The 26,277-nt window shown below is 41.8% G+C and overlaps 2 protein-coding genes across 7 annotated transcripts in view; both read right to left on the bottom strand.

Moving 5' to 3' along the window:
- Window position 1: 1 nt before the first annotated feature.
- On the bottom strand, window positions 2-5,498 carry LOC146563595 (dynein regulatory complex protein 9-like). Of its 2 annotated transcripts, none has more exons than XM_085290276.1 (10): window positions 5,395-5,498; window positions 5,036-5,156; window positions 4,810-4,844; window positions 4,609-4,731; window positions 4,389-4,473; window positions 4,132-4,278; window positions 3,958-4,032; window positions 715-846; window positions 544-633; window positions 2-176 (listed from the first exon to the last, which is right to left on the bottom strand). In XM_085290276.1, the coding sequence occupies exons 2-10, from the start codon at window positions 5,153-5,155 to the stop codon at window positions 66-68; spliced, it is 918 nt and encodes a 305-aa protein (XP_085146402.1). In that variant the 5' UTR covers window position 5,156; window positions 5,395-5,498; the 3' UTR covers window positions 2-65. The 2 variants fall into 2 exon arrangements, with proteins under 2 accessions (XP_085146402.1, XP_085146401.1); XM_085290275.1 differs by having other exon boundaries at window positions 4,609-4,715.
- Window positions 5,499-5,971: 473 nt separating this feature from the next.
- Window positions 5,972-26,277, bottom strand: part of LOC146563594 (protein spire homolog 1-like) — a 37,099-nt gene continuing 16,793 nt past the window's right edge. Inside the window, exons 5-18 of one of the 5 annotated variants that reach the window (XM_085290768.1) lie at window positions 20,105-20,176; window positions 19,705-19,869; window positions 18,602-18,688; window positions 17,928-18,057; window positions 17,268-17,309; window positions 14,076-14,126; window positions 12,936-13,099; window positions 12,745-12,838; window positions 12,364-12,506; window positions 10,276-10,413; window positions 9,989-10,059; window positions 9,834-9,861; window positions 9,260-9,561; window positions 5,972-8,710 (exon numbers count right to left, since the gene is read on the bottom strand). In XM_085290768.1, coding sequence (XP_085146894.1) covers window positions 8,455-8,710; window positions 9,260-9,561; window positions 9,834-9,861; window positions 9,989-10,059; window positions 10,276-10,413; window positions 12,364-12,506; window positions 12,745-12,838; window positions 12,936-13,099; window positions 14,076-14,126; window positions 17,268-17,309; window positions 17,928-18,057; window positions 18,602-18,688; window positions 19,705-19,869; window positions 20,105-20,176 — 1,743 coding nt within the window. In that variant the 3' untranslated portion in view covers window positions 5,972-8,454. Of the gene's footprint in view, window positions 8,711-9,259; window positions 9,562-9,833; window positions 9,862-9,988; window positions 10,060-10,275; window positions 10,414-11,589; window positions 11,802-12,341; window positions 12,507-12,744; window positions 12,839-12,935; window positions 13,100-14,075; window positions 14,127-17,267; window positions 17,310-17,927; window positions 18,058-18,601; window positions 18,689-19,704; window positions 19,870-20,104; window positions 20,177-26,277 lie in introns of all 5 variants that reach the window. The other 4 variants (XM_085290767.1, XM_085290765.1, XM_085290764.1 and 1 more) reach the window with 4 other exon arrangements.

The raw sequence follows: 26,277 nt of genomic DNA, 5'->3' as shown, positions 1-26,277 counted from the left end.
CTGCATTAGTGTTTGTTTTTATTCAGATGATCATGTCAATGACATTCGGCAGCACTATCAAAAAGTCATTTCTTCTTTTTCCTTCTTTCCTTCTTGTTCCCTTTCTTGCCTTTCTCAGCTTTTTTAAAACCGCAGAGTCCTCGGCGTACGATGCAGCCTCTCCACCAGGCCTGCAGCTGCACAGAAACAGGGATTCAGTTCAGTTGTATTTATACAGCGGCAAATCAAAACAACAGTCACCTCAAGGTGCTTTATATCGTAAGGTAGACCGTACAATAATACATACAGCAAAAACCAACAGTCATATGACCCACTATGAGCAAGCACTTTGGCAACAGTGGAAAGGGAAAACTCCCTTTTAACAGGAAGAAACCTCCAGCAGAACCAGACTCAGAGAGGGGCAGCCGTCTGCCGTGGTTGGGAATGAATATGCCGCAGTCCATGTTCATTCTGCCTGCTGAATACCCTCGTATTCCTTAGCGTTGTTCTTGAATACGAGAACAACCGAACTTAAAGAGCATGAACTGTGTTGGATACTGTTACCTTGGTGGCAGCTCTGATCCGTGCCTGCTGTTGGTACAGTTTCTCTTGCTCCTCCCTGTCCTCCATCACCATCTGCTCCATCTCCTTGAACTGAAATCAGGAAGTAATTGACATTCACTTAATAACGAACTAATTAGCATCTGCATCTGTTCAGCACCGTGAGCCGCCAACCTTCATTTTCATGTCCTCCAGCCTGTCTAAGTTCAGGTCCTTTTTGAAGCACATGTTGTGGAGCTGCTTGCTCTTCTCCTGCACCATCTGCTCTGTGTGCTTCTGCAGCTCATGCAGCAGCTGCTGCAGCTCCTGATCAGCAACAGTGCAAAGTTAGGTTCACCATATTATCAGCAATCAAATTAATGAGATAAACAGTCTTCTGGAGAATGACAAACACAAAAAGATCAGCTACTTGATAAAGATGAGCCCAAACCACAGAAACTATGAATCCATACAAGCGACAAACCAGGAAAGAGCTTTTTAGTTTTAGAGAAACTGAAAGGACACACACACACACACACACACACACACAAAAAAAAAAAAACTGAGCACAGTGTTCAAGTTCAAGGTTCTTTATTTGTCACATGCATAGTTATACAAGTATAACACACAGTGAAATGTAGCCTGACACGCTCCTCGGCATGTGCAAAAATTGGGGGGGGTGTAGAGGAAGAACATTATATATATATATATATATATATATATATATATACATACATATAGTATATACACTGGGTGAATGTGCAGTAGTAGCAGCAAGCAGGTGAATTCTGTACATTAATATGAATAGACATCTGACTATTTTACAGGATAGACAATATAAACATATTTAAAATTAAAGGAATTGAAATGTACATTGTTCCTTGGTTTAGTGTCTGGAAGAGTCCTGTCTCAGTCAATTATAGATGATGTGAGAAGGCGGGTGTGTGTGTTTAGGGCACGGATGGCTTGGGGATAGAAGCTCCTCTTGAGTCTCTCTGTCCTTGCCCGGAAGATGCGGAACCTTCTACCAGATTGCAGAAGTTGGAAGAGTTTGCTGCCAGGATGGGACGGGTCCTTCAGTATCTGCGCTGCTCTAGTCCGGCATCTCCTGGTGTAGGTGTCCTGAAGCGGGGGGAGAGCAATCCTGCAGCAGCGTTCTGTTGTACGGATCACTCTCTGGAGAGCTTTTTGGTCCTTCACACAGCTGTTCCCAAACCACGATGTCATGTTCTGTGTGAGGATGCTCTCCACAGCGCCTGTATAGAAAATCCTGAGGATCTTTGGAGAGACCCTGAACTTCCTCAGTTGTCGTAGGTGATACAGGCGCTGCCTAGCCTTTTTGGTCTGGACCTGAATGTGGGCAGCCCATGTCAGGTCTGAGGAGATGTGGACACCAAGATACTTGAAGGACTGCACCCTCTCCACTGGCGCTCCATTGATGATGATGGGCTTGTAGTCTCTGTGCTGACTCCTTCTGAAGTCCACCACCAGCTCCTTGGTCTTGCTGACGTTCAGCTGGAGGTGGTTGTCCTGGCACCACGATGCCAGATTCTTCACTTCATCCATGTAGGCCGTCTCATCGTTGTTGGAGATGGCACCCAACACCACTGTGTCGTCAGCAAACTTCACAATGGTGTTGGAGCCATGGGTGGCCACACAGTCTGAAGTGTAGAGGGAGTAGAGCAGTGGCGAGAGGACACATCCCTGAGGGGCTCCTGTGTTGATGGTGATGCTGTTGGAGAAGCACCTGCCCACCCTCACCACCTGAGTTCTGCCAGTGAGGAAGTCCAACACCCATGCACACAGACGGCTGTTAAGTCCCAGATCCCTCAGCTTTGTGAACAGTCTGCAGGGCACTATTGTGTTAAACGCTGAACTGTAATCAACAAACAGCATTCGCACATAGTTACCCTGTTTCTTGTCCACGTGGCTGAGAGTGGTGTGTAGGACGTGGGCGATGGCATCCTCTGTGGATCTGTTGGATCTGTAGGCGAACTGCAGCGGATCTGTGGTGTCTGGGATGGAGGAGGAGATGATGTTCTTCAGCAGCCTCTCAAACACCTTCATTACTACCGAGGTCAGTGCAACTGGCCGGTAATCGTTCAGGGATGAGGGGTTGCTGTTCTTGGGCACAGGGATGATGGTGGATCTTTTGAAGCATGTGGGGACCACAGACTTCGCCAGGGACTCGTTGAAGATGTAAGTGAACACACCTGCTAGCTGGTCAGCACAGCAGCGCAGCAGACGGCCGGTGATGCCGTCTGGCCCCGCCGCTTTCCTTGTGTTCACTCTCCTCAGTGCCGCTCGGACGTCATGCTCCGCAATGCTGGTCACCGGTCTCTCGCTGATGACGTCACTGTCCTCGGTAGTCAGGCGGTAGATAGCATTAGCCGCCTGGCTAACCTCGAAACGGCCGTAGAACCGATTCAGCTCGTTGGTGAATGCAGAGTCGAATGTTGCAGTCCCTCATGTCACGTTGGAAGGTGACCCTTGCTCTTAGGTCATCGAGCTTGTTCTCCATGGATTGTACATTGGCCAGTAGGATACTGGGCAGTGGTGCGCGATGCGCCTGCTGTCTCAGTCTGTTCCTAATACCAGCGCGTTTTCCCCGGCGCTTCTTTGTTCTGTGCCTCGGATGAGCGGCCCGTCCTTTGTTGTTCTCCGTGCCGCGTAGAATCTCTGGCGGCCAGGAAGGGTCAGGATTAAAAGTGTCCAAGATTAGATGTGCAACCTTGGCACCGATGTTTACAAGTGATCCGCTGTCGTATACTATAAGACTAGAGGATTTTGGGATGTAAACCAGAGCAAAAAATAGGTAAAAAACAAGAAAAGTGGATAGTCGGAGCGGAGCGGTCAGGAAGGCATCTGGACGTGGCCGCGTGTTGGTTTAGTTAAATCTCCTGATGGCTTATGAATCCAATCACATGGCGAATTCAAGTTATTCAAGCTGCTTTAGCCTTGACACAGTTCATCTCAAAGCTGCTTTGCAACCCAACTCCGCCGCCGCGTCTCTCTGTGATAGTATTTCTGACTTTATCTATAACAAATGTCATATTTGTTGTCATCGATGCCTACCCTGTTCTGTGCTAGCGACTTCCTTGTGCTCTCCATGGATACAGATAAAATACCAGGGAAAAAATTACAGCAGATGGAAATCTTCTTTTGAATAGCGAGCGATCTCAAGTGAACTGCTCCAAAGCTAATTTAATTAATTTCAATTTAGTTTTATTTATGTAGCACCAAATCCCAACACAGTTGTCTGAAGGTGCTTTATACAGTATGGTAAAGACCCCACAATAATACAGAGAAAACCCCAACAACTACATGACCGCCCATGAGCACGCACTTGGCAAAAGTGGGAAGGAAAAACTCCTTTTTGAAGTACAGCCTCTAAGCCACACAGCTGCACAACGCTGCATATAGTATTACTTCACCAACCTCATGCTGCTTCAGCAGGAATTTCTGAGACTCCTCGTGAACTCTCACCTCCTCCTTCAACTGTTTCTTCAGCAGCTGAGACAGGATGAGCCAATGAAGGTGATTATTTAGTCATTAAACATTTGACTTTAAATCTAAAATGTAGAGCCGAGCGTGTCTTATATTTGGACCTACCTCCAGCTGCCCTTCCAGCAGTACCTCAGCCTGACTGGTCTCACTCTGGATCTTCCTGAGCTGCAGCCCAGTGTCGTTCTCCTTAATGTTCTCTTTGCTTCTCATCTTTAACAAACGATCTTTCTTGTTTGCTTCATGGTGTATGACCTGCAGATACAGGTCCGGATGGAGACCAAGTAGTGGGATTACTGAACTCTTATTTTTTCGACCCTTACAGCTATTCATTCACAATTGTTCCCTATGGGTCAGTTTCTTACCTGCAGTTTGAGAGTTTTCTGTTGGAGCTCCTCTTGTTGTTTCAGAAGAGTCTGTCTTCTCTTGTCCACTTGTTTCATTTCCTCCCTGAAAGGAGAGTGACTTACATTATAGATGCTGATTATTTCTCCATGTGTTTTTTCTCCTTGTCCTCTATTTAGAACACCCCCTTCTTTTTTACCACCAAGGTCAGGATTACTGGCAAATCATTCAAAGAAGAACCTTTTCATGTTCGTATCCCTTCTCCTCTGCTCGACTTCCTCCACAGCCTGCAGCAGAGAGCTAAAACACTGTTTCTCCTCCAGCTCCAAATGTAGCTTGGACATCAGCTGTGAGATGTATTCACTGCAGTGAGATGAATTATTGAGAATAAATAATGGCTTTGTTTATTTGTTTGTTTTCAGTGTGTTCTGTGCTTCTTACCAATCCCTTGTCAACTTCCTGAGCTTGGCTTTCTCCTGCACCACACACACACACACACACACACACACACACACACACACACACACACACACACACACACACACACACACACACACACACACACAGTCATGTAATAACGCCCAAAACACAGTTTTTCACAACACTGCTAGATCAAAGCAGCAGGCAGCTGTTGACAGATGTTATCGTGGTAATACTGTGAAATCACCTGTGCAGGTCTTTCCCTGCGTATCCGCATTGCGAGAATATGTCCCAGTATTTCCAGCTGGTGTGAACAGTCCTCCAGTACTGCTACCAGTCTCAGACTCTGGATCCTGGATAAACACATCCTGTAGAAAATGAAGGCAGCGATGAACAGATAGATTCAAAGTTACACTCTTAAAGATGGGTTATTTTTAGCATGGCGCTGTCTAAGAGCTTGCTTGCGGAAATAAACCACAAGCTCTTTGAACCTCGGAGACATTGGCACTGGTGTCTGAAGGCTAAACGTTAGGCTCGGCGCTAGCTAACATTTCCGCTTCACGACAAAGAACGTGGCAGGGGTACCAGGCAAAAACTGTGGCTTACTTCTCTCTTTCTCGCTTTGTGAATACCAGTAACCATTTCTAACACGAAACCAGAGCCGGAGATAAAGTTCAGGCTTTATGTTACTATGGTAACAATGCCACTTTTTTCCCCTTGTAACTTTATTGACAGAGTAAAACATTTACAGACCTGTTTAACACTCCTTTTGTTAACTTCAAATGATGTATTCATTAATAAATAAAATCTAAAGGAACAACTTGTTTTCCCCCGGTCAATCAGGCATTATAAAAGATTATAACATACAAAATTATACAAAATATACACAATTCCCTTCTTCTGATTGTCTATTTACAACACCATTACTACTACTACTACTATTATTATTATTGTTGTTGTTGTGTTTTATGATTTGGTGTTTTATAGTTAAAAAGAAATTGAATTCTTTTCGTTAGTAACCCTCATGGGTATCAAATTATGATCCAGGACTGAATAAAGACTTCCTACCAACTCTATTAGACACTTGGAGACACTTGAAAAAACAAGGCATTATGTTTTTGGATACTTTAAAATAAAAGATGAATAAATAAATGATGAGGATAAATAAATGATGAGGCTGTGGTCAGCTATTGCATTACAGTTTATTGTTTATACTTGTCATTTGTTGCACTCTCTGCAGGGAGTTACAGCTTGAAGGTAATACAGACTGAAGGTACAAGCTACACTGTAGTACATGCATGATGCTGTCTGTCACACCGAGAGGTTTCTTCTGAAGACTTCGCAGCCCTCCTGTTCTTCACACATGGACAATTTCCCTCTCAGCTCTACAGCAGTCTCATTGTCAGCACTGTCATCTTTGAGGCAACACACCTGAACGTTAGAACAAACCCTTTGAAACGATGTATGTACAGTAACAGCAGACGACTGTTCAACAGATGAGAGCGATAACAAAAGGCATCTTTTAAGGCAAAATATGAAAAGACGTGGAATGCGATGAAGTGTAAAATAAACATCCGGGCTATGAGGAAGTTATATCTCTCTGCCAGTGAGACTATGAATGACAAAAAAGAAATCATAAAGGCATTGTATTAACATTAACTCTGAGTGACTGAAAGCTGGGCAGCGTGCTGTTATTTTATGTATTATGATTCATCTTTGCAAACATACAGAAACAAATCATTAACTTGATTCATGGGAAAGCAAGAGCGTTGCATCAGTTTAAGGTATGTTTTGAAAAGATGCTGTAATGGACATATTTCAGGTAAAATACTTAAAGGCAAATCTGAACCATCTGGGTCATAGTAATGTCTGAAATTATTATTATTATTATTATTGTTACAGTCCTAAAATTGTGTTTTTCCTCAGTCAGCCTCTGAGTAGGAGTGAGGGGATCGCAGGTGAACTCAACATTTGTTAGATGTTTTGATTCCCTTTAATCAAAGATACTTTGCTTGTGCTTTTGCTTCTGCCTAGAAACAGGTGATGTCATTCAAATGCTTCCATTTCCAAGTCGGTATTTAATGATAGTTGGAGATTTTTGCCTATAGAAGCTCGTCAGGGTGCAAGCGTAACTTCACAACTGATCAAAACTGGTTCATCACAAAAGTAAGCTGGGATAGATTGTGGTGAAATCATAATTTTAGACTGATTGGAGAATTAATTAATGTTATAACTTGTCTTTTGAAAAAGTTCAAATCAGCTTTATTTATACCACACAAATTAACAAAAAAAGCACCTTAGAGACATCTGTGCATACCAAGTGGTGTGCAGTTTAAGAGATTTTAAAAGGCATTTACCAGTTAATGGTAGGGACTAGAAATCTCAATAACATAGCCTCAGCTGTGTTTTGACCTTTTTCCCCCCTAAAGCACCTTTGATAAGATATTTCTGAGAAAGGCAAAACTAAATAACTGGAGCACCACACTGCTGTCACTTATCCCTGATCGAAACCACCTGCACAGATCTGATCAAGTACATTTATAATATTTATTAGCATTAAACACTGATAAATGTTTTTCTTTGTTTTTCAGAGGGCTTATTTTAATCTCTATATTTTTGTTAAAATCCTTGTTTATCATATACTGGGCCTTGATGGAGCCAGATCAACTTTATTCTGATTGGCTGCCCCTCACAAACACAACGTTTGCATGAGCTTTTGACTCCGAGAGATTATTTAGACATAGGCTGGTATCAGTATTTGAAGCGTGGCAATGTTTAATATATTACAACAATCTATAGATGGCAAAATAAAAAGCATGACAGGAGTGTTTTAAAGAACTTTGATCATTGTCTAATTACACATGAATATTTCATTTTAACAGAGACTGGAGCGCTTGAGGTGGTCTTCCTCCATTAGCAAGACCACTGCATAAATCAATAACTACATCAGGTGACATATTTATTTAAGGAGTTATTATTTGGCACTATAGTCAACATAAAAGCAGGTGATATTTCTCTTTGTGTAGCAACCTTTGGAGGAAAATAAAACGGGTAATTTAGCTTGAATTCCTCAAGGAAGCATGGTTTCAAGAGCGCTGTCAATAGCAGAGAGGAGTGAGAGTCTCCCTGAGCATCATCAGCAAAAGTCTGAACTGAAAACAGAGGGTGACATTTTATCGAGTAATTATTTACTGTACATACATGTAAAAAACTAAATTATAGCCCATACAAAATGTACAGTTTTATCTTCTTTTTGATGACCGTCACTCTTCGTTTACAATACGATCGCTTTTCTGTTTTGTGCTTTTTATGTGAACGCGAGTTTAGGTGGAGCAGACCGTGGCACCATCATGGAGGAAGGAAGTCAGTCCCCTTTGCACTTTGTCTCTGTTGAGTCAAATGCCTGTGTCCACACATTAAAGGTATTTCTGATATATTGATGATATTATTAAAAAAAAAACACAAAAAAGACTGGCAGATCTACAGTACTGTCTAGAGAAGCTGATCACGATCAGGACACAGCAGCCAGAAACCTCACTATCCACCACCAAGGTTCTTACAGCCATTCAGGCAGCCTTCTCCGACTCACGTCCACTAATACAGTAAGATCATATCCAGTGTTGTGCCATTGGAGCTGGAAGCAGCCAGAAGGAGAGATACAGAGTTTCAGATTTCACTGATTGTTCGTTCAGAGGGATGGTACTCCTCCCTATCTTTAGGGGAGGACATGTAGAATGACTGTGTCTTGCGTTTTAAGCGAGCCCTCTTGGTGGCCAGTGACAGACTGTGTTTGCTGGAGGCGATTATGTCACAGATGAACTTCTTGCAGTCCACACAGACCTCCATGGTAGCCCAGTCCTCCGTCAGCTCTGGGGGAAGCTCCAGTTCTTCATGAGACTTTAAAGAGCCGTGCTTCGAAAACCTACAGAGACAGAAACAGAAGAGGAGCTCGGCTTGAACGGGAGCGAAACACAACATTGTTTTGATATATTAACAATGTGAATTAGCTTTGGTTTCAAATTATCTAAAATGTGCATTCATAGCTAACTTAATCCATGGGATATCAATTAAATGTGTTTAAAAACAAAAAAACACATGAAACAACTCATCCTGAAAAGACTTAATGAAAAGTTCAGTCATGCATGATAATACAGGTAAATTAAATCCAAACTTCATGATTGTCTTGCTGCTTTTCTGATAAGGACGCTGAATAATTTGGTAAAGTTTGACAATCAGCCAAGCAGTTTCTGATGTGGTAGTTGCAATTTTATCCACTAGATGTCAGCAACACCCAACAAATCTTCTGACTGAAGAGGACACGCTGTACCAAGCAGTAGTAGCTACAATGAACAAGGCCTTTACTTTGCATTGTGTGTGCAGTTTGTGATGACGAACACGAGATGTATGATCTCCTCCTTTTGATTGTTGCACTGCTATTTCTAGTTTGAATAGTGTTGTTCATAGCTCTTACTTAGACATAGTCTTCTGGATGCTGTGGCGCTGTGGGTTACTGGAGGACTTGTCAGTTTTAGCAGCTGCTGCTGTTGTCGCTGCCCCAGGAGCTTTTCTGGGACCTTTAGATGCTCCTTTTGCAGGTTCTTTCAAAGCGGGGGATGCAGCAGCCCCTCCTGGTTTAGATGGACCTGGGGCTCCAGCCACTGACAGTCCTTGTCCTACAGAAGCCATGGCACTTATTCTCTCCCTGGGGAGAGTGTTGGTGGAGCCAATGGAGTAGATGGGCAAGCTGGAATAAGGTTTGGATGGCAGCCGCATCTGTCAGAGATGGAAGGCATGTATGAAAGAGATAAAACTTCCTCACAATGCGTATGGAAGCACAGTAATGATGCAAAACAAGAGAGAAGAGTGTCGTCAGTTTGAATTTGGTTGATTGGGAAGCAATTAGCCAAAGATCAGTGACCACCATTTGCCACATTAGGAAGTATCTTACACTATTTACTTATTTATTTTAAAGAGGTCCACTTTATTGTCACCAGCACAAAGATGTGATACTGCAGAAGAGGACTTATTTATCCCACGTGCCTTACCTTTTTGCAGCACTGTGCGCACACAGGCCTGCAAAGAGACGATTGACAGAAGTTACAGGAGAAGGAATAAACGAAAGCAGCCATAGATCCTTAAATAATTATAAACAGAAGAGTATTAATGAAAAAGATGAAGATAATCATCTGAAATTGTTTACTTTTTGCAGAACTGGCAGGTGTAGGACCAGGTGAAGAAGGAAAACCTTTTGGCTCGACAACAGAAGCAAAGCTGCAACAGAAATATAGAGATCGCAGTAAATATAAAGAAGGTATTTGGAACCAAAAAAACATTTTTCTCAGGATAAAAGTTATACTGTTTCCCTAACCCACTTATGGTGTTATAATTTAACTGTGCTCATTTAGAAAGAGTAAGTAATCCCTGTTTATTAAAGAGAGATTACTTCTTTATAATAGAATTAGCCTAGGCAATAAAAAGATGTATTACCTTCCCCTTCTTCATGGCATTGTAGATGTCTTTGTACTGCTGGAACTTCTCCAGCTCTGCCTTCACCAGCACCTGTCTGATGTGCATCACTTCCTCCACCGTCAGAGACAGACACTCCACAGGAAAACAAAACTCCTCCTGCAGCAACAACAAGAATTATACGCACAGCAGTCAGTGGACCCAGCAGACTCAAAACACAGGACTCAGTGTTTTTCATTCAGCACACACATGCACAACTCTCCTGCACCTTTAAGAGCACTGAGAGTGGGTCCGGGCTACAATTGGGTCATAAAAATATCCTCATTGTTCAGTGAAAGAAACGGCAGCTCAGAGTAGAATCGTGATGTGGGAAAAACAGTGAACACTTTTTTCCTGCAGCAGTGCCGAGAAATAGTGTTCACAAAGCGTGCAATGATTGTCTTCAAGAACTGGCTAAAAAAAGAGAATTTCTTTTTATATTTGTTATCCAGCTGGAAGCAGCCTTCAGAACATGATACACTCATAAGGGCATAAGGGATGGACATGGTCAGCAACAATACTCAGGCAGGCTGTGGCATTAAAACAATGCTCAGTTGGTCCTAAGGGGCAAAATGTGTGCCAAGAAAATATCCCCCAAACCATTACACCCTCAGCAGGCTTAAGTATTTATACAGACATTGTGGCAGCAGAAACAGAAACTCGTCAGACCATGTGCCGTTTTTCCAACCTGTTCTTCTATTGTGCAATCTTGGTGAGCCAGTGTGAATTGGGCCCTCAGTTTCCTGTTCTTAGCCCATAGGAGGGGCACCTAATGTGGTCTTGACCATGTCTACATGGAACTCAAGGAACAAAGAGAGCAATATTAAATAAGGGGAACTCCTAGATGACTGTGGTTTTATTGTAAGGGGAGGCTGTATATGTTTGTAGCCACAAGGTGTGTTTGTCTGCTACTCAGGGCATCCTCAGGGCCTTTGTAACAGTCGCACATTATGAATCCTTGATTGACTGCTGAAGGACAAGTTAACGCACCGTGGTTCTTCCCATTTCTCTCTGTTACCAGAAACACAGAGGAGAGGAAACTTCAAATTCACTTTTTAGTGTTCAGAAACATGAAAAAAAGAGATCTTTGATCCTATGTTCGTCTTTCCTGTTACTTTCTGTAAACACTCTGACAGTTCTTTGTTAGTTCTATGTTGCTATACGTTTGAGCCACTGTGTTAGATATCCAAAGCAATGTCCTCAGCCTGCTCTAGGTGAATGATATCTAGTGAAGAATTAGGAGGATGAGCAGCTACAGTTATTATGACGGGACAGACTGATGGGAGACGGGCAAACCTCGGCCGAGTCTCTTCGAAGGATGTAAACCTTCCTGCACAGAGCAAAAAGTGTCTTCACCAACCCCAACACAAACACCTCGATAGGGTTGGAGCTCCACAAAGGGCACAGAGTAGAGGGAGAAGGGTGGAGAAGGAAGGGAATCCAGGAGTGATGTGAGATTTCGATTCCAACCTGAGCAAGAGAAGGTGGAGGTGTGTGTGTGTGTGTGTGTGTGTGTGGGAGGGAGGAAGAACAGAAAGCCTGCAATTTAACAGAGATACAGGGACTCGATGGTTCTGGTAAAAGAAGGAGGGAAGAAATCCTGAGAAAGGGGCAAACAGAAGAGAGATGACAGCATGTGTGTTTAGTTTCAATCCTTCCTCATTTCCCTACAGATCTTGATGCTCTACGTACTTATCTCGTTCTCCCTCTGCTTCTTTTGATTATTAAGTTATTTGACCACACTGGACACTGACAGCCACTGGAACAAGTCAAAACAGCAATCGATGGAATATCCTTTGAAACTAACGCATTAGTAGATTTGTTTTTGATTTCAATCTGGTCCAGTTGTGACTCTCTTCCAAAGTGTGTCGTTTGTCTTGTCTTTCTCCCCTAACCCCCCAATCAGTCGTGACAGTTGGCTGCCCCTGTAGTGTATTTAACTTATAACATAAAGCGCCCTGAGGTGACTGTTGTTGTGATTTGGCACTATATAAATAAAACTGAATTGAACTGAACTGAATCCTATTTCCAAATGTTTATTTTTAAATGATACACGAAGCTCTGACTCACCAGGGACTTGGAGCTCTGCTTGGAGGGCGGCTGAAACGGTCGGACATTTGTGGGCGTTTCCTTCTCAATAGAGTGTCTTCTCTGGGGGGTCTTACGCCTCTCTGGTTGAGGTGTAGAGGAGATGGGCAGGAACATGGGTGGAGCTGGTGTTCATAGATAGAACGTAAGAGAGAGAGAGAGAAAAAAAGAGCAAGTTTAACTGCAAAGAAGCAATTGATTGGTTAATCTTTAGCTCAAGACCTACTGATTATAAATAATCTTTCAAATGAAAAGACTTTGGGAAACGTGACTGGCAAGGCTGCAAGATTAAAAGCCATCGATCACTGCCAGCAGATAGCTTAGTTAAGGAGGCAGGGGGCGTCGAAAGGCTTCCTGACTCACTTTTCTTCCCCAGCACAGATTCTGGGGAAGTGTCATCCATCAGAGATGTCGCCACGCTGGAGCTGCTCGCTGATTTGCGTCCAACAATCTCATCCTGAATGCACAGAATACACATGCACTTCAGTCGTCACTTTTTCTGCACAAAGTAAATGCATCTAGGAAAAATAAAATTCTAATACACAGAAACGCACTTCAGAGTCAGAGCTGTCCAGTTCAGCGAGGCTGGGAGCCTTCAGGAGCCGCTTTCTCTGAGGAACTGACTGAGATCCAGAGGGTTCGACTCTGGGTGATCCAGATCCGTTGGTGAGAGACAAAGAGCTGGATGTCCTCCTGCCCATACGTGGGCTGAACTCATCTGCATAGAGCCACACAGGAGAGTGTCATTCAGACACAGCAGTTGAAACGAAACCCAAAACACATCCTCTCTGGATTCTTTGTATCCAAACAGGTTATACTTTGCATCTTTCTTTTACTATCCCATTTGTTATATGGGGGAACAGAGTTTTCAAGTTGTAGTGGGTTTCAGTGGGTGGTGAGGTGAAAGGATGCAATGAATGATGTTACAGAGGACTGAGTTTTGAGAGTCGCCGAAAGGTTAAAGAGGTTGGCGAAGGTTAAGTTTTTCCTAAGGGGAAGCATAGGAGCAGGGCGGTGTTACACGCAGAGCATGGATGCCTTCTTCATGAAATATTTAAACTGTGGACTCCTAAAAAAAAAGCTTCTCTCCCATATCAACCCCCAGGGAACGTTTTTAGGGAAAGCTAAGTCCTTGAAACCAAATTTCCCAATTTACTAAACAGACACTCTTTACTGGCTAAAGTCTAAAAGTAGAAAAGACAACATTAAAATCAACCACCTACAATACCAAGCTGCCTGATTCTGACTAATTTCTGGGTAAAGCAAAAAGACAACCTGATGAGAGGGTTTGGAGGCAGGGAGTATGGGAAAAGCAGACAAGCGAGTGCTGCAAGAGACAGATAAAAAACACAGCTGATAGGATTGGTGGGAACCCTGAAACTCTCCTTTCTCCCTTCAGCCTCTTGTTTGTGGGAAAAGCATCCACATGAGCTCATCGTCTCAACACGAGCTCTGTTCCTGCTGCCCAGTCTTTTTATGACCAAAGATTCCTAAGAACCTACATCACCAGTTTTTCTCTATTCAGCCATCATTCTAAACCCTTTCTTTGTTTCACCCAAGTCTCAGCATTCACATATTCAAAAAGAGGAGATATTAGTTTAAAGCTGGCGGGCAGGGGGGAGACAAAACAGACAAGACCATTAGGTTAAAATGCAAACATGGCCTTCCAAACCACAGCATTGCTCATACGTTACCTATTCCAGTACGGAATAAATCCTGCGGCATACTGCGAGTTTTGCCGAAACCTAAAAGGGAGACCTCCTTTAATAAGATGGCTACAAGTAAATTGACCACTCAGTACACCTGCCGTTTATATCCAAATAAAATGGAGTGACTGAAGTAGTAAACAGATTTGTGTTTGACAGAATACTTTGGGATACTTTGTGTACGTGTACAGCTACAGGGAAATGGTCTGTTGTCTGGATTACATCATGAAACGTATAACTGCTCAATGTTAAAATACTGACCCTACAAAGGAGTCATTTTGATTCTAAAGTATTTAGTGCAAAATCTGATATTAAATGTTTTTATTTTGTCTATAAAATGATTTAAAATAGACATGGTTTTTAACATATTATCTGTCTTTGTGTGGGTTAGAAGAAGTTTAGTATCACTCTCATGTTGCCTGGCTAAGTCAAGATGGTTCAGCTTAGTTCAGCATAAAGACCACAGCTTTCAGTTCAGTTAAGGTTTCATTTGATTTTTTTATGTCTAATGTTTAAGCATCTTAGCCATGCTTCAGATCAACGACATGACCAGGGTGTAGCCCAGCTCTCGCTGTATGGTAGATGGAATAGGCTCCAGAGAGAGAGAACTCCAGTGATCGACTGGTCCCCTACTAGCAGGCACTCAGAGATAGAGGGGTAAAAGACCTTCCTTTTAACAAGAAGTGACCTCCAGCAGAACCAGGCTCGGGGAGGGGCAGCACATCTGCTGTGTAGTTTTGCAGTAAATAGAACAAACACTTGCATTGCATACCATGCAAGAGTTCTGATTTGAGAGTTTGGTTTGTTTGGGATCATTGTCATGCTGTCAGCCAATTTCTAGCTGGTATTGGATGGTGGATCAAAAATTTGTGGTGTTTTTCTTTGTAATTCCATCAATTTTAACAAGATTTTAAAAACACTGTCTGGAATGCAGCACAAAACCATGACAGAGCCTCCAACGTGTTTTACAGATAACTATGAACACTCGCGGTTTTACGTCCCTCCTCCTGAAAATGTCAGATTTTCAAGTTTCATTCATCAGACTTATTTCTACTGATTTTAAGTCCAGTCCTTGTATAATTTGGCAAACCTACCTGCCATTTCTCCCAGTTTCCCTTCTTTAAGAATGGTTTCTTAACAGCTACCCTCTGTGTCAGGTCTTTGCCAGCGTTATGTAATTTATTCTAGCGTTATGTAATTTGAAACATCACTCCCATTACGGATCGATTAAGTTGACATTTTCCTTTCAATTTTTTGTAGGGGACCCCAGGGAGCCAATCAAATTACCCAAGTCACACCCTTGTTGCTAATCTAATCACCTGCTGACTCTAGCATTAAACAGAAGCACAGAGAGAGTGGCATCAACCTTCTCAACTAATGCACAACTACAACAAAATACTTAATGTCACATTTTAATGACAATTTAATTAGAACCAAGCAGCACCGCCTGCTCACGTTGCCTTTAAAACAATAAGCTATCACGAAGGCCCAACGCTGCGCGCAGCGACATGATACCTCACTGAGACTTGTGATCACAGCATTTAATCTCATGAAATCTATTTCCCCTTAGCCATACTCATTAATTTGTCAGCGGGAATGTAAAATCCCCACAAAGTACAGAGTTATCAATATGGTCACATCATATGGGAATGAGTGATTATACAGGGAAGGTTTTACACAGGTCAACAGACAACACAAATGAGGGAGCTGTTTTGAGAGACACTGGCTTCAGTAGGAGAGAAAGTGGAGCACAGGATTATTCTAAATTGGCCACCTGAGCACTGTTCCCTCATCGCAATCACAACACTATCTCCAAATTTGGAGACAGTGTTGGGCATGTTCCACTGCTGGTAGCCTGTAGCTCGTCATCTTAGACTATATATTTTACTATGCTGTGCAGAGCATGAGGCTGCGCACCGGTCCACCTGTGCACTGGCTCGATTCTGCAAAGTCACTGCTGCACACGAAAGACTCTTTTGTATAGATTCTTGGAGACGTTGACGGTGTCACGTATGCTTTTGGCTGTTCCTTGCCAACCCTTGATTAGATAGCTGGCAGCTCATTTCTACTGAAGTTTCACATTATAGAGGAACCTTTAAGAAACTAAGTGCTTGGAAAAGGTGACACTTTTCCCAAGAAGCAACAGCAGGAATATTTTTCAGGAGGTACAGGAATTTCATGAAGACTGACTAGAATAAACTGTTTCCTCAAGGCTGCAATCATTTTAACAGCCAACAGTATTTTTTTTAAAAAAAGAAGAAGATGTTGTTTGTATAGAAAGCAGTGATGTAATTTTACCATCCTTCCTTCAGAACGCTACATGCAAAAAAAACAAAACAGCAACATTGTGAATAAAATTCTTCTTGTTTTGTAGCACCTCTAAACACTTTAAATATCTCAGTCTGGCTGTGAGGCGATGTAATCTCTTCCAATCGAAGACATGTATTACACAAAGTAAAGATTCCTTTTATGACAAATGAAAGGCAGTGAGTTTTGAACATAAGCTCATTTTTTGCTGGTCTGTAGGATAAAGTCACATCAAATACTTTTCAAGATTTCTTTTAAATGATCTGTTCATATATTTTCTATTATTTTTTGAATTTTCTTTTGTTTTGCACACTGAAATATAAGGCAAAGTTTGAACATGAAGACCTTTTTTTTTTAATATTTGAGATCACATTGAGATCAGTGTGTGCTAAAATATGAGACTTTACAGGACCGATTGTTTGTTTTCCTCATATTTTAACTAGCCAATACTCAGACAGGTTCAGGAGGTTTTTATCTTTAAAGGTTTTCGAGATTTTCATGTTCAAGCTTTGCCTCAGGTTTCAACGTGCAAAAAATTGGTCTGAACGTTCATTTGATTTCCCTGGTTTTAAGGTTAACAAGTTTAAAGCATGGCCTGTGGATGTAGTTCAGCATGCCACTCATGTCACCTCGCTCTCATCAGCATCCTCCTACTGCCCAGTGTCCCACGGGTCCATTTTTCACCTCCAAAGGAGGCAATCACCAAACGATGAAGCACAACATGAAATGTGTGTACAATATGCAGATTGATGCATTAAAAGTGTGTATCTGTGTCTGTGTGTTTGTTCGTGCTGACAGAACAGATGAGCAGCCACAACAAAGCGGGGAACAGAAAGTGATGAAAAGCCAGGTAAGCAGCGAGGGAGACTTTACCTGACGCGTCAAAACTGAAAGACATGCTAAGTGGCCGAATTACTGCAACGAGAAACGTCATGGACAGTTATTGTTTGTGATAGAGGCACATCAAGTCAAGACTTACTACTGTACATACAAGAAGTTGGTATTTAGTGAGAAAAGAATTGAAATGGCATGCTTATTGTCTTATTTCAGATCCCAAAGGTTTCATTGCTTTCATGACGAGCAATAAGAGGATTTTTGAATAAGTCAGCCAATGGGGAGACACTGCAGACAACACAGTACTGGGTTCAGTGTGTTAATAGAAGTTGCAGACACTTAGCATTATTGTGGCATACGACTTATACTCTGTTGCAAACAATATAAGCCACAAAACAATAATAGGCATTAGTTGCAACACAAATATGAACGGTTAGGCAGCAGCAGCTACAATAGCACAGAGCATAGGCACAAAGTAGGAACATATAAAAGAACAGAAACAGCTCAAAGTAATGAAGCTAGTGCACACTTCTTATGTGATTCTGAGGTGCAGGCATCAGATCCATACTTCAGCTTAAAACGTCTTAAAATTTTAGAGCGAAGTATGGTTGCATGTGTATGGGAGTGTGCACGTGAGTGTGCACTAACGGGACTAAAAGATACCAAGAGCAGGGACAATGAAGTGGGACACCTCCTTACCCAGCCTTCCTCTGCGGACCTCGTCAGGAGAGACCGGGCGAAGTTTCCGCTCTGCTTTGATCTCCTCCAGGATCCGCTCGTGCAGCGTGGGAGGAGGCTGAGTCTGTGGCTTCAGCTTCCGAGCTGACACCTAAGTAGTGTGGGTTGATGATGGGTGGCACAGAGTGAAAAAGGGAGCATACCAACACTGACACAAATGTACAGGGCTGTAGCCCGCAGGCCTGCTTCTCTTCGCCTCTTCCGGTCTACTTTGACTGATTGTTCACCTGATTGCTGAGAGATGAGAGCACTGCTGAAAAAGCAGCCTGCTAATCCTGCTGCAAGATTGATATCAGCACAGAATCCATTATTTCTCCAAATTCAGGCTGCAGTGAGACGTGAACACCCGTGTGCTTTACAGAGTCTGAATTTACAGTCGATCACATGTAGTGGAAATAGTCAAGTCTAATCATCGGGATGATTTTGGCTTTAGCAACAGCAAATCAACCTATAAACCATCTCCTGACATGAGAGTCACAGTGTTTCCCACAAATAACACCAGGTTAGAAGCAGGAAATGTCTTTGTTAAAAATCCTTATTTTTTCAGAGTGTTTACTAATTTGCAAATGTGTAGAGGGATTATGGGTTTAATCTCAGTTTTAATGTTTAAATCAATCAGATTTGTTAGTACTCACAGGATTGAGAGGGGGTCTGGACCTGATGAACTCCAGGATGACTTCATGAGCACTTTTCTTTAATCTTGGTGGGATGTCTCCATTGACCTGAAGCAAAGGAACAATTGGTCTGCTTATATTAGCTCAGACAAACGCTGCTTCTTTCAGGAGGTCATTTACTAGATGGAGAACATGATGGATGGAAAAATTAAATAATCCAAACTCAAATAATAAAAAAAACACAATATCAAAAAAAGTATATATGGACATTTTTAAATTTTCTGTTGCAAGACAACCAAACCCAAGACCACATACATAAGGCTGAGATTGATGATTATTTTTAATTATCATCAAGGCTGTCAAATTTTCCAACGTTGTTCTCAGAGCCCAAGAAGTTTAATCATGCTTGGGTCATCTGACAGTCAAAAAACTAGTAATATTCAATAATGGTTCTAATATAAAAGCAGCAACTCCTCACTGCTAAATAGAAAGACTTTAATCAGCGATCACAATAGTTACAAAATATTATTTGAAGTTTTCAGTTTTGCTATGAATAATGCCAAATGGAAGAGTAAAGTCATGCATATGCAAGTTTACACCAAAGCAACCCGTTATGGTACCGTTTTCTGGAGCATTTCATTAAATGATTTGAACTGTGGTGGTGTGTTTTCTAGATGTGGACTTACACAACAACTTCAGGTATCACACTGAAGCCTTAAAAGACTAAAAACAAAAGTCAACAGTATACTAAAAAAGGGATTATTTGCCCTCGTAAACATGAAGCCATGTTTGAGTAAAATGCAGCTGAAATATATAAAATCAAAGGTTTATTTATTTAAATCATTAAGGAAAATATGTTTGGTATAAAAAGAATCTAAAACAATCAAGTGAAATTTCCATTGACTAGATGCCATTAAATGTAACATAGCATTTTATGAGTGTATGCAGTCATCATTTCATCACATTAGTGAAAGTCACAGTTATACAGTATCCAATAATAATCAATGCAACCTTATGATTTTCATGAAGCAAGCGTTTCCCTGCTGGATCAAAACAACAGTGCAGCACTGAGTGCAGCATTCGAGTAATATTTTCAAAGCTGCAACACGTGTTTTGACACTGACCATGACTTTACGTAGTTTGTAGCGTTTGGACCTGATGTCATCCATGAGCATCTCATAGGGAGTGAGCTGGTACTCAATAGGCAGAGGGTTGTACTGACGCTCCTGCACCTTCTTCAGCTTGACTCCTTCACGCAGGTCCCTCATCACCTGAACCCAGAATCGAGCCTGAGAGGAGAAGAACTAGTGAAAGAGGAACCCAGTGTAGAAAAGAGAGGCTAGCCTCTGCTTGCACACAGAACAGGGAAACAGGGCGCCATCATCATGTGCAGTGGCCATATCAATCTCAGCATGGTTCCTGAGAAGTTCTTTGATTACTGTGTGTTTACCGTGATATATGAATTCATGGAGATATCTTCACGTGAACATTTGAGGCTACAGCCAAAGGTTGAACATTGCATACCCAGTCAGCATTCTGTAACTCGTTCAGGTCTCGGCCAGGCTCCTCTGATGACTCCTCCATCTTACGGAGGTTCTGGTGAAAAAGAACAAGATCAAATATAAAAAGTGCTGTTTTGGTAAATAACAAGACATGTTCCCATATGTAAGCTGTTAAGTGGCTTCACTCAAATAGCTTTGAATTCACAGCTACACAAATCTTTATTTCTCTCATGCTGCCTGTTATGCAGCTCCTGATGTTAGTCTCTGGCTTCAAACACTCACTATTAGTTCCAGACTTTTAAAGATCCCCCTCTGTAAAATCATAGTTTTCTTACTGGAAAGTTTCACAGAAACTCAAGCTGTAAGAACTGTAAGCTTAATGCATATCTTTATTATTATTATTATTGGAAAATAATAATAATTTAAGACATTATAATTTCATAATTTAATAATTTGAGACATTAGACACAAGAAGTATGAAGTATGGAAGCAAGTCCCCTTTAATGCTCCCCTTTAACTTTTATATTAACAGGATGAGACCATAACAAGCTTGTAAAAAGCAGTAGACAGACTGAAAATGTGTTTCCTCTGGTTAATCTTTGCAGTGATGCTGTCCTGATCATGTCACCGGAGGGGAAAGTTTGGTAAGACAATCACGGGAGTTTGCCCAGCTGACTGCCGAGTTAAAACCTCAGGCCACAGGGGAAATTAGAATTCACCATCATCCTACGGGGGCACAGCTGTGTTGACTGACTGCTTACATAATATCACTCGCAACAGGCTTTTTGGTGCATCACAAGTCAATATGTCTACAGTGCGTACAGTACTCCAATCAAAAGATAACAAGATGGTCCCTGATGCTTTATGATAGCCCATCAAAATAAATAACTGATAATCTAGCCAGTGAAGAGCATAACAACAGCTTAGTTCAACTGCTGTAAAACACCATTATCTCATTTGGATGGACAGCAAAACTCCAGATCAGATCAAAGCAACATATTTTCCATTCCACTTGAGCAGCTTCTTCCACGTGTTTTGCATTAATTAAATCATGAAAAGTAATCCACAATGTGAACGAAACCTTTTTGCTGCTAAAGGGGCCACAAAATAAAATATTCAGGGCATTTGCCAACTGCATGTAAAACCTTAGTAATTCTGCCTTCTGTTGATATTATTCATTCATTTTCTCTCTTAACAGCTGACAAGAAGCACGCAACCCTGAGCAAATAGGAGCACAAGTTGTCTGTGAATCACCACTAATTCAGTTGCTGTTCAGCAGCAGGAGGCATGTCTGTGGAAAGATATTTGGCAGCGATGTCTGGTAGCAGTGGTTGGATGAAGATGGACTTTTCTGAAATGTGTTTAACAAAGAACACCAAAACACACAAACAGGACAATGGGTTTGAAAGGAATTTAGGCACATTTGGTTCTTTACAGAATAATTACTGAGAGTCTACAGTTAGGTAGCAGGTATACGAGTCTGTACACGGACTAAACGCTGATTGATGTGTTTAGATTAAATAGGGATGAATCTATATGTCATTAGGGGAAATGGCAGATGCCGCTCATTTTATGCTGCTGCTTCTTATATCAGCTTACTATTAATTCTTAGGGCCAAATTTCTTTAACGGGCCAAAATAGCTAAAATAGCATCATTTTTACTTAATCACAGTTAATTTCACCATCAAGCACAAACAAAATAAGACATGCTTTTGTTTTGGTGCTAAAAGTTTGAGCAATAAACAGTAAAGTGCATATTGCAAATGTATCCATCATTTTTGCCTTAAGAAAGAAAATCCTGAAAAAACATTTGCAACAGCTTCAGCACAAAAATCTGTGAGTTCCCATCTTTTACATGCAAACTTGTCACTGTGCTCTCTTTGTAAGTACTGATAGTATTTTTTTTTTTTAATGCAACACATTATTAAATCTGCCCCTTATTGACTTCCTCTGTTGCATTTGCTGAATAGCCTAGATTGTATTCCTGCACAGTTGGCTATCCTATTCTATTTTTCTTGCCTCAAAGGACACTAGTAAGCAGTGTTGCCAACTCCTCAGTAAGGAAAATCGCTATTGGCTGTCCTAACAGTCGCTAGAAGTCGCTAAATGACATCATCGCCTAATTTGCATAATTGTTCATGCTAATGTAATTGCAACCTACGCTGTTGGAGAGAGAAATAACATCGTGAAAGAGAGATAAAGTCAGTAAAAAACGTCTTAAATCCATTTATAATTTATATCTTTTAGTAATTATTGTTTTTTAATGTCACAATTCCAACCCTGCTGCTTTATCCGGGCTTGGACCGGCAAAAGTGACCCGAAATAGGCACTCTGGTGGAGTTACTTTGTGTGTGTGTGTGTGTGTTTATAAATATTTTAAAACCTTGTGGTCCACAAAACAACTGAACAGTAAAAGAACTGACTGCATTACAGTCAGTTCTTTTACTGTTCGTTCCTGCGCGATTCATTTGCAGTTTGGACGCATAGGTTTGAACGTCTCCTGCCCTGATAGCAGCTGGGGGAGGACTATCCTCCGCCTGTGAGCGCTTTGGCATGGGCAAGGTGCCCATGGCAGCACCCGCTGCTTATTGAGAGTAAGAGCGATACGCGTTTTCACGTCAAAAAGTCATAAATAAGGCTCCAATAACACCAGAAGAAGTCGCCAGATTTGTCGCTAGTCGCTTTTTAGGAAAAAAAAGTCGCCCAAGGGGGTCTGAAAACTCGCTAAATATAGCGACAAAGTCGCTAAGTTGGCAACACTGCTAGTAAGGAATGTCTTAGCAAAAAACAGTATAATGGGTATTAGACAGGAGTGTACCTTGAAGTGGCTCGCAGATTTTCACTTGCTAGTGCCTCTCACATATATATGGGGTTTGAAAATATAACTGCTACTGGAATTGTTAATCTTACTTATGGTAAATAACTGTTAATAAAATCTGTTTACCATGTTAACTTTTTTAATTTATTTGTGGTGACATTTTGATGTTTAGCATGTTATGTTTACCATCTTGCTTTAGCACTTTAGCATGCTAAGGTCTTTTGACATTGCATGAGAAGAATGGCATAGGTGGTCACAATGACAATGCTAAGGTGATGTTTAACAGGTATATTATTCATAGTTTTAACTATTTTAAATATGTGTTAGCATTACTAAACTTGTTAATTAGCACAAAACAAAAAGTAGAGCTGAGGCTGATGGAAAGCTCATTCATTAGCATTAGCATTATAGGTTCCACACATGAGTTCTGTATAAATGGTACAACATTTTATGTGGTACAAGAACCATCGCAAAGCTATACAATGGACTCTAGTTCTTTTGGCACGTAAAAAAAACTGACTACAAGAAATACGTCTGTATGCTATTGAGTTTTAACAAATGACAAACACAGCGATGGTAACAACTTCAGTTTACAATTACTGCAACCCCCAACTTTCCTCAAATTTAAGTTTCTGTCTTAGCCTGTTCCACTCTGCAATAAAACTCTCCTTTCCTCAGAGTTGCGTAACTGACCTAATCCTCCCCTGTATTCATTCAGCTGCATTACAGTGCAGTGAAAGGGCAGCAGCAGTAGTGCATAGCAGGAAGGAACCCTGAGGTGAGACGTACAAACACATGCACACAGCTCCTTAAGGAAACTGTTCCAACCCACAGCTGAGCTCCAAAATGCTCCCAAGGAAAACAAAGTCCACAATGACTCCTGCCTGTGATCTTAATGGTTGGGTAGAAAAATAAAATAAAAACAGAGCAACGAGACATGACTTGAAATAAAAAAATGAGTCAATAAGACATCTTTGGTAAAAGAATCACGTTGTCAACTGGCATTACATTTGCTCTCAAAGACTTTTCTTTAGAAAGATTTAGAAAGATCTGCATTGTGTCTGTGCAAACCTGCTAATCATCGATCTCTAGGGAACATTATTAGAAATCACCTGCCAGGATCCCTGCCTACAACAGGCATTACACCAACAAAATGCTGTGGAGAGAATTAATCTTCGGTGGTATGAGAACAACTTGTTAAAATATTATGGTGCAAACCATCCAGCCACTACAATAGGACTGTTTTCATGATCATGCCAGGCTGAAGGCTAGCTATGAGAACCTGAACTCAGCGCTCTTGGAAGACTGAGAGTCAGCATGTCTGCAGATTTAGTCATCTATGTCTGACATGCACGACAAACATGTCACTATTTTTTTCATGGTGGCTCACTTCAACCTGTCAGCTGGGAGGGTGTCAGTACATGGCATGTCACCCGCACACAGCACCCTTGCCTTACCAGTTTATATCAAAATTGCTACTGCAAGTGTTTTGCTCTTAATCATCACCGTCACCATAAATGTGTTGCTACTTTGTAACCTCATAGCTTGTTCTTGTATAAGGAAATCAGTAGTTTTATTTCTGTTCTCATTCTATTCCATGTATTCATGTATATTAGAATTAATGAGTGGCCCATAAAATGAAGACAATAAAATCTTCATTTTTAAAGCTGTGAGTCAGAATCATTTGTGGTTATATCACAGTATGAGTAATGTAGGTTGAGCACGCATGTATATTAATTCATTCGCTCTTTCCCCAGCCATTCCCACGGATGCCTTTCTGCATCAGCTGACTGCCTTCTGCGCTGTCACACAGTAAACAGGGCTTTCACACACATACTGTCTTCATGTCTTTGTGAGTCACATTCATGTGTATTGTAAGCTACAGTCAAGCCTAGTGATGGTGATATAACTAAAAACCATTCAGGTGGTTTATAAGAATCTTTGATACTTAAGATAAGATTTATGGTTGTTACATAAAAATTGTCTTCTCTGTCAATAGTTAGTTAGTTGTTCTCAGGGCTAGCCAAGTGGTCAGCTAAATAATTAGCTGTGAGTCATAACGTTATTATCCATCATTAAAAATTTAAGTTATGCAGATTTTCCTCCGTTTTGTCTTTTATTGCCTTTCTGACTTTTGGCTGACGGAAATTCTTGTTTAATTTGGACACAGCACAATTTGTCATGACATCAGTCATCTTAGGCAGACAGCTAGCTTCCGAGCATGAAGAAATCTGTGAGCCAGTCCATCATCAAATTAGGCTGTAACAGATGAGGCTACATAGCTGCAGAACAGCCAGGGTGCCCATGCTGACCCCTGTACACCAGCAAAAGCATCAACAATGGGCGCGAGAGCATCAGAACTGGACCACGGAGCAATCAAAGAAGGTGGTTTTGTCATGGTCCGGGTGAATACGGGGTGTTTCCACTCTGCTGGGCTCCACCTTCAGACGGAGACTCCAATCAGCTTCCACACCTGGTTCCAATCAAGTCACCTGCATATAAGACCAGCGTTCACGACAGACCCCTGCCAGATCTTCTGCTAACACATGTTAGTGCTAGGCCGCCAAGCCCTTGCGAGAACTCTGGATTACTGTTTTTTCTCCTCACCGTGTTTTCTTTCCTTTTTCGCCATAGGACCCATCTGCCTGCCTCCCTGCTCAGCTCCCCACTCCAAGCCTATTCTGGATCTGCTTTGGACACTCCTCACCCGGAACCCCCTGGACACTCCCTCCTCGATTGACACTCCAAATCTGCAACGCGTAAGCCCAAACCACCATAGCCTAATCCTCCAGCTGTGATTCATTGAGACTACCACTGACTACTTTCCTCCTCTCATCATAGTGACTTCACACCTCCCTCCAAGCCGCTGCCCCCTTTCTCCATTCCCTGGATCCCTCTGTGGAATCCAGCCCTCAGAGTTTCTCGTTCACAGTTTTGCCTCACAGTTTTCCGCTCATAGCTTTCACAGTTCATAGCATGCATAGGTTATAGCATTCTTAGTTTTCTGTTTTGTAACTTCGCTCAGCTCTGTAAATAAACTCTGTGCTCACGCCCGTTTTGCCTCCCTCTGTGTCTGCATTTGAGTCCACACCCACTGCCTGGCCCTCTCGGCCGTAACAGGTTTGGTCTGAAGAATCACGTTTTCCTTTGCATCACATGGCTGGCCGGGTGCATGGCTGTGGCTAACCTGAGGAACACCTGGCACCAATGGGAAGAAAGGAAGCTGGCAGAGGCAGTGTGATGCTTTGGGCAGTGTTTCTTCTGGGTCCATGTGGATGGTACTTTTACACGTACCACCTACCTAAGCATCGTTACAGACCATGTACACTGTTTAATGGAAACAATACTCCCTTATGGCTGTGGCCTCTCTCAGCAGG

This window comes from Mchenga conophoros, linkage group LG11, assembly GCF_057382185.1.
Source record: "Mchenga conophoros isolate Kocher_MC1m ecotype Shallow Benthic linkage group LG11, M_conophoros_male_GT1.1, whole genome shotgun sequence".
In the NCBI taxonomy this organism is placed as follows: domain Eukaryota; kingdom Metazoa; phylum Chordata; class Actinopteri; order Cichliformes; family Cichlidae; genus Mchenga; species Mchenga conophoros.
This window is presented reverse-complemented; position numbering and strand designations above follow the sequence as displayed.

What these genes read in the sequence shown, in the direction of transcription:
- LOC146563595 (XM_085290275.1), bottom strand. Translation starts at nt 5,430, where the DNA reads ATGGTTACTGGTATTCACAAAGCGAGAAAGAGAGAA. An exon ending in ACAAAGCGAGAAAGAGAGAA is followed by an intron (nt 5,157 to 5,394) that starts GTAAGCCACAGT and finishes CATTTTCTACAG; the next exon opens with GATGTGTTTATCCAGGATCC. An exon ending in AGAAAACTCTCAAACTGCAG is followed by an intron (nt 4,279 to 4,388) that starts GTAAGAAACTGA and finishes CTGTATCTGCAG; the next exon opens with GTCATACACCATGAAGCAAA.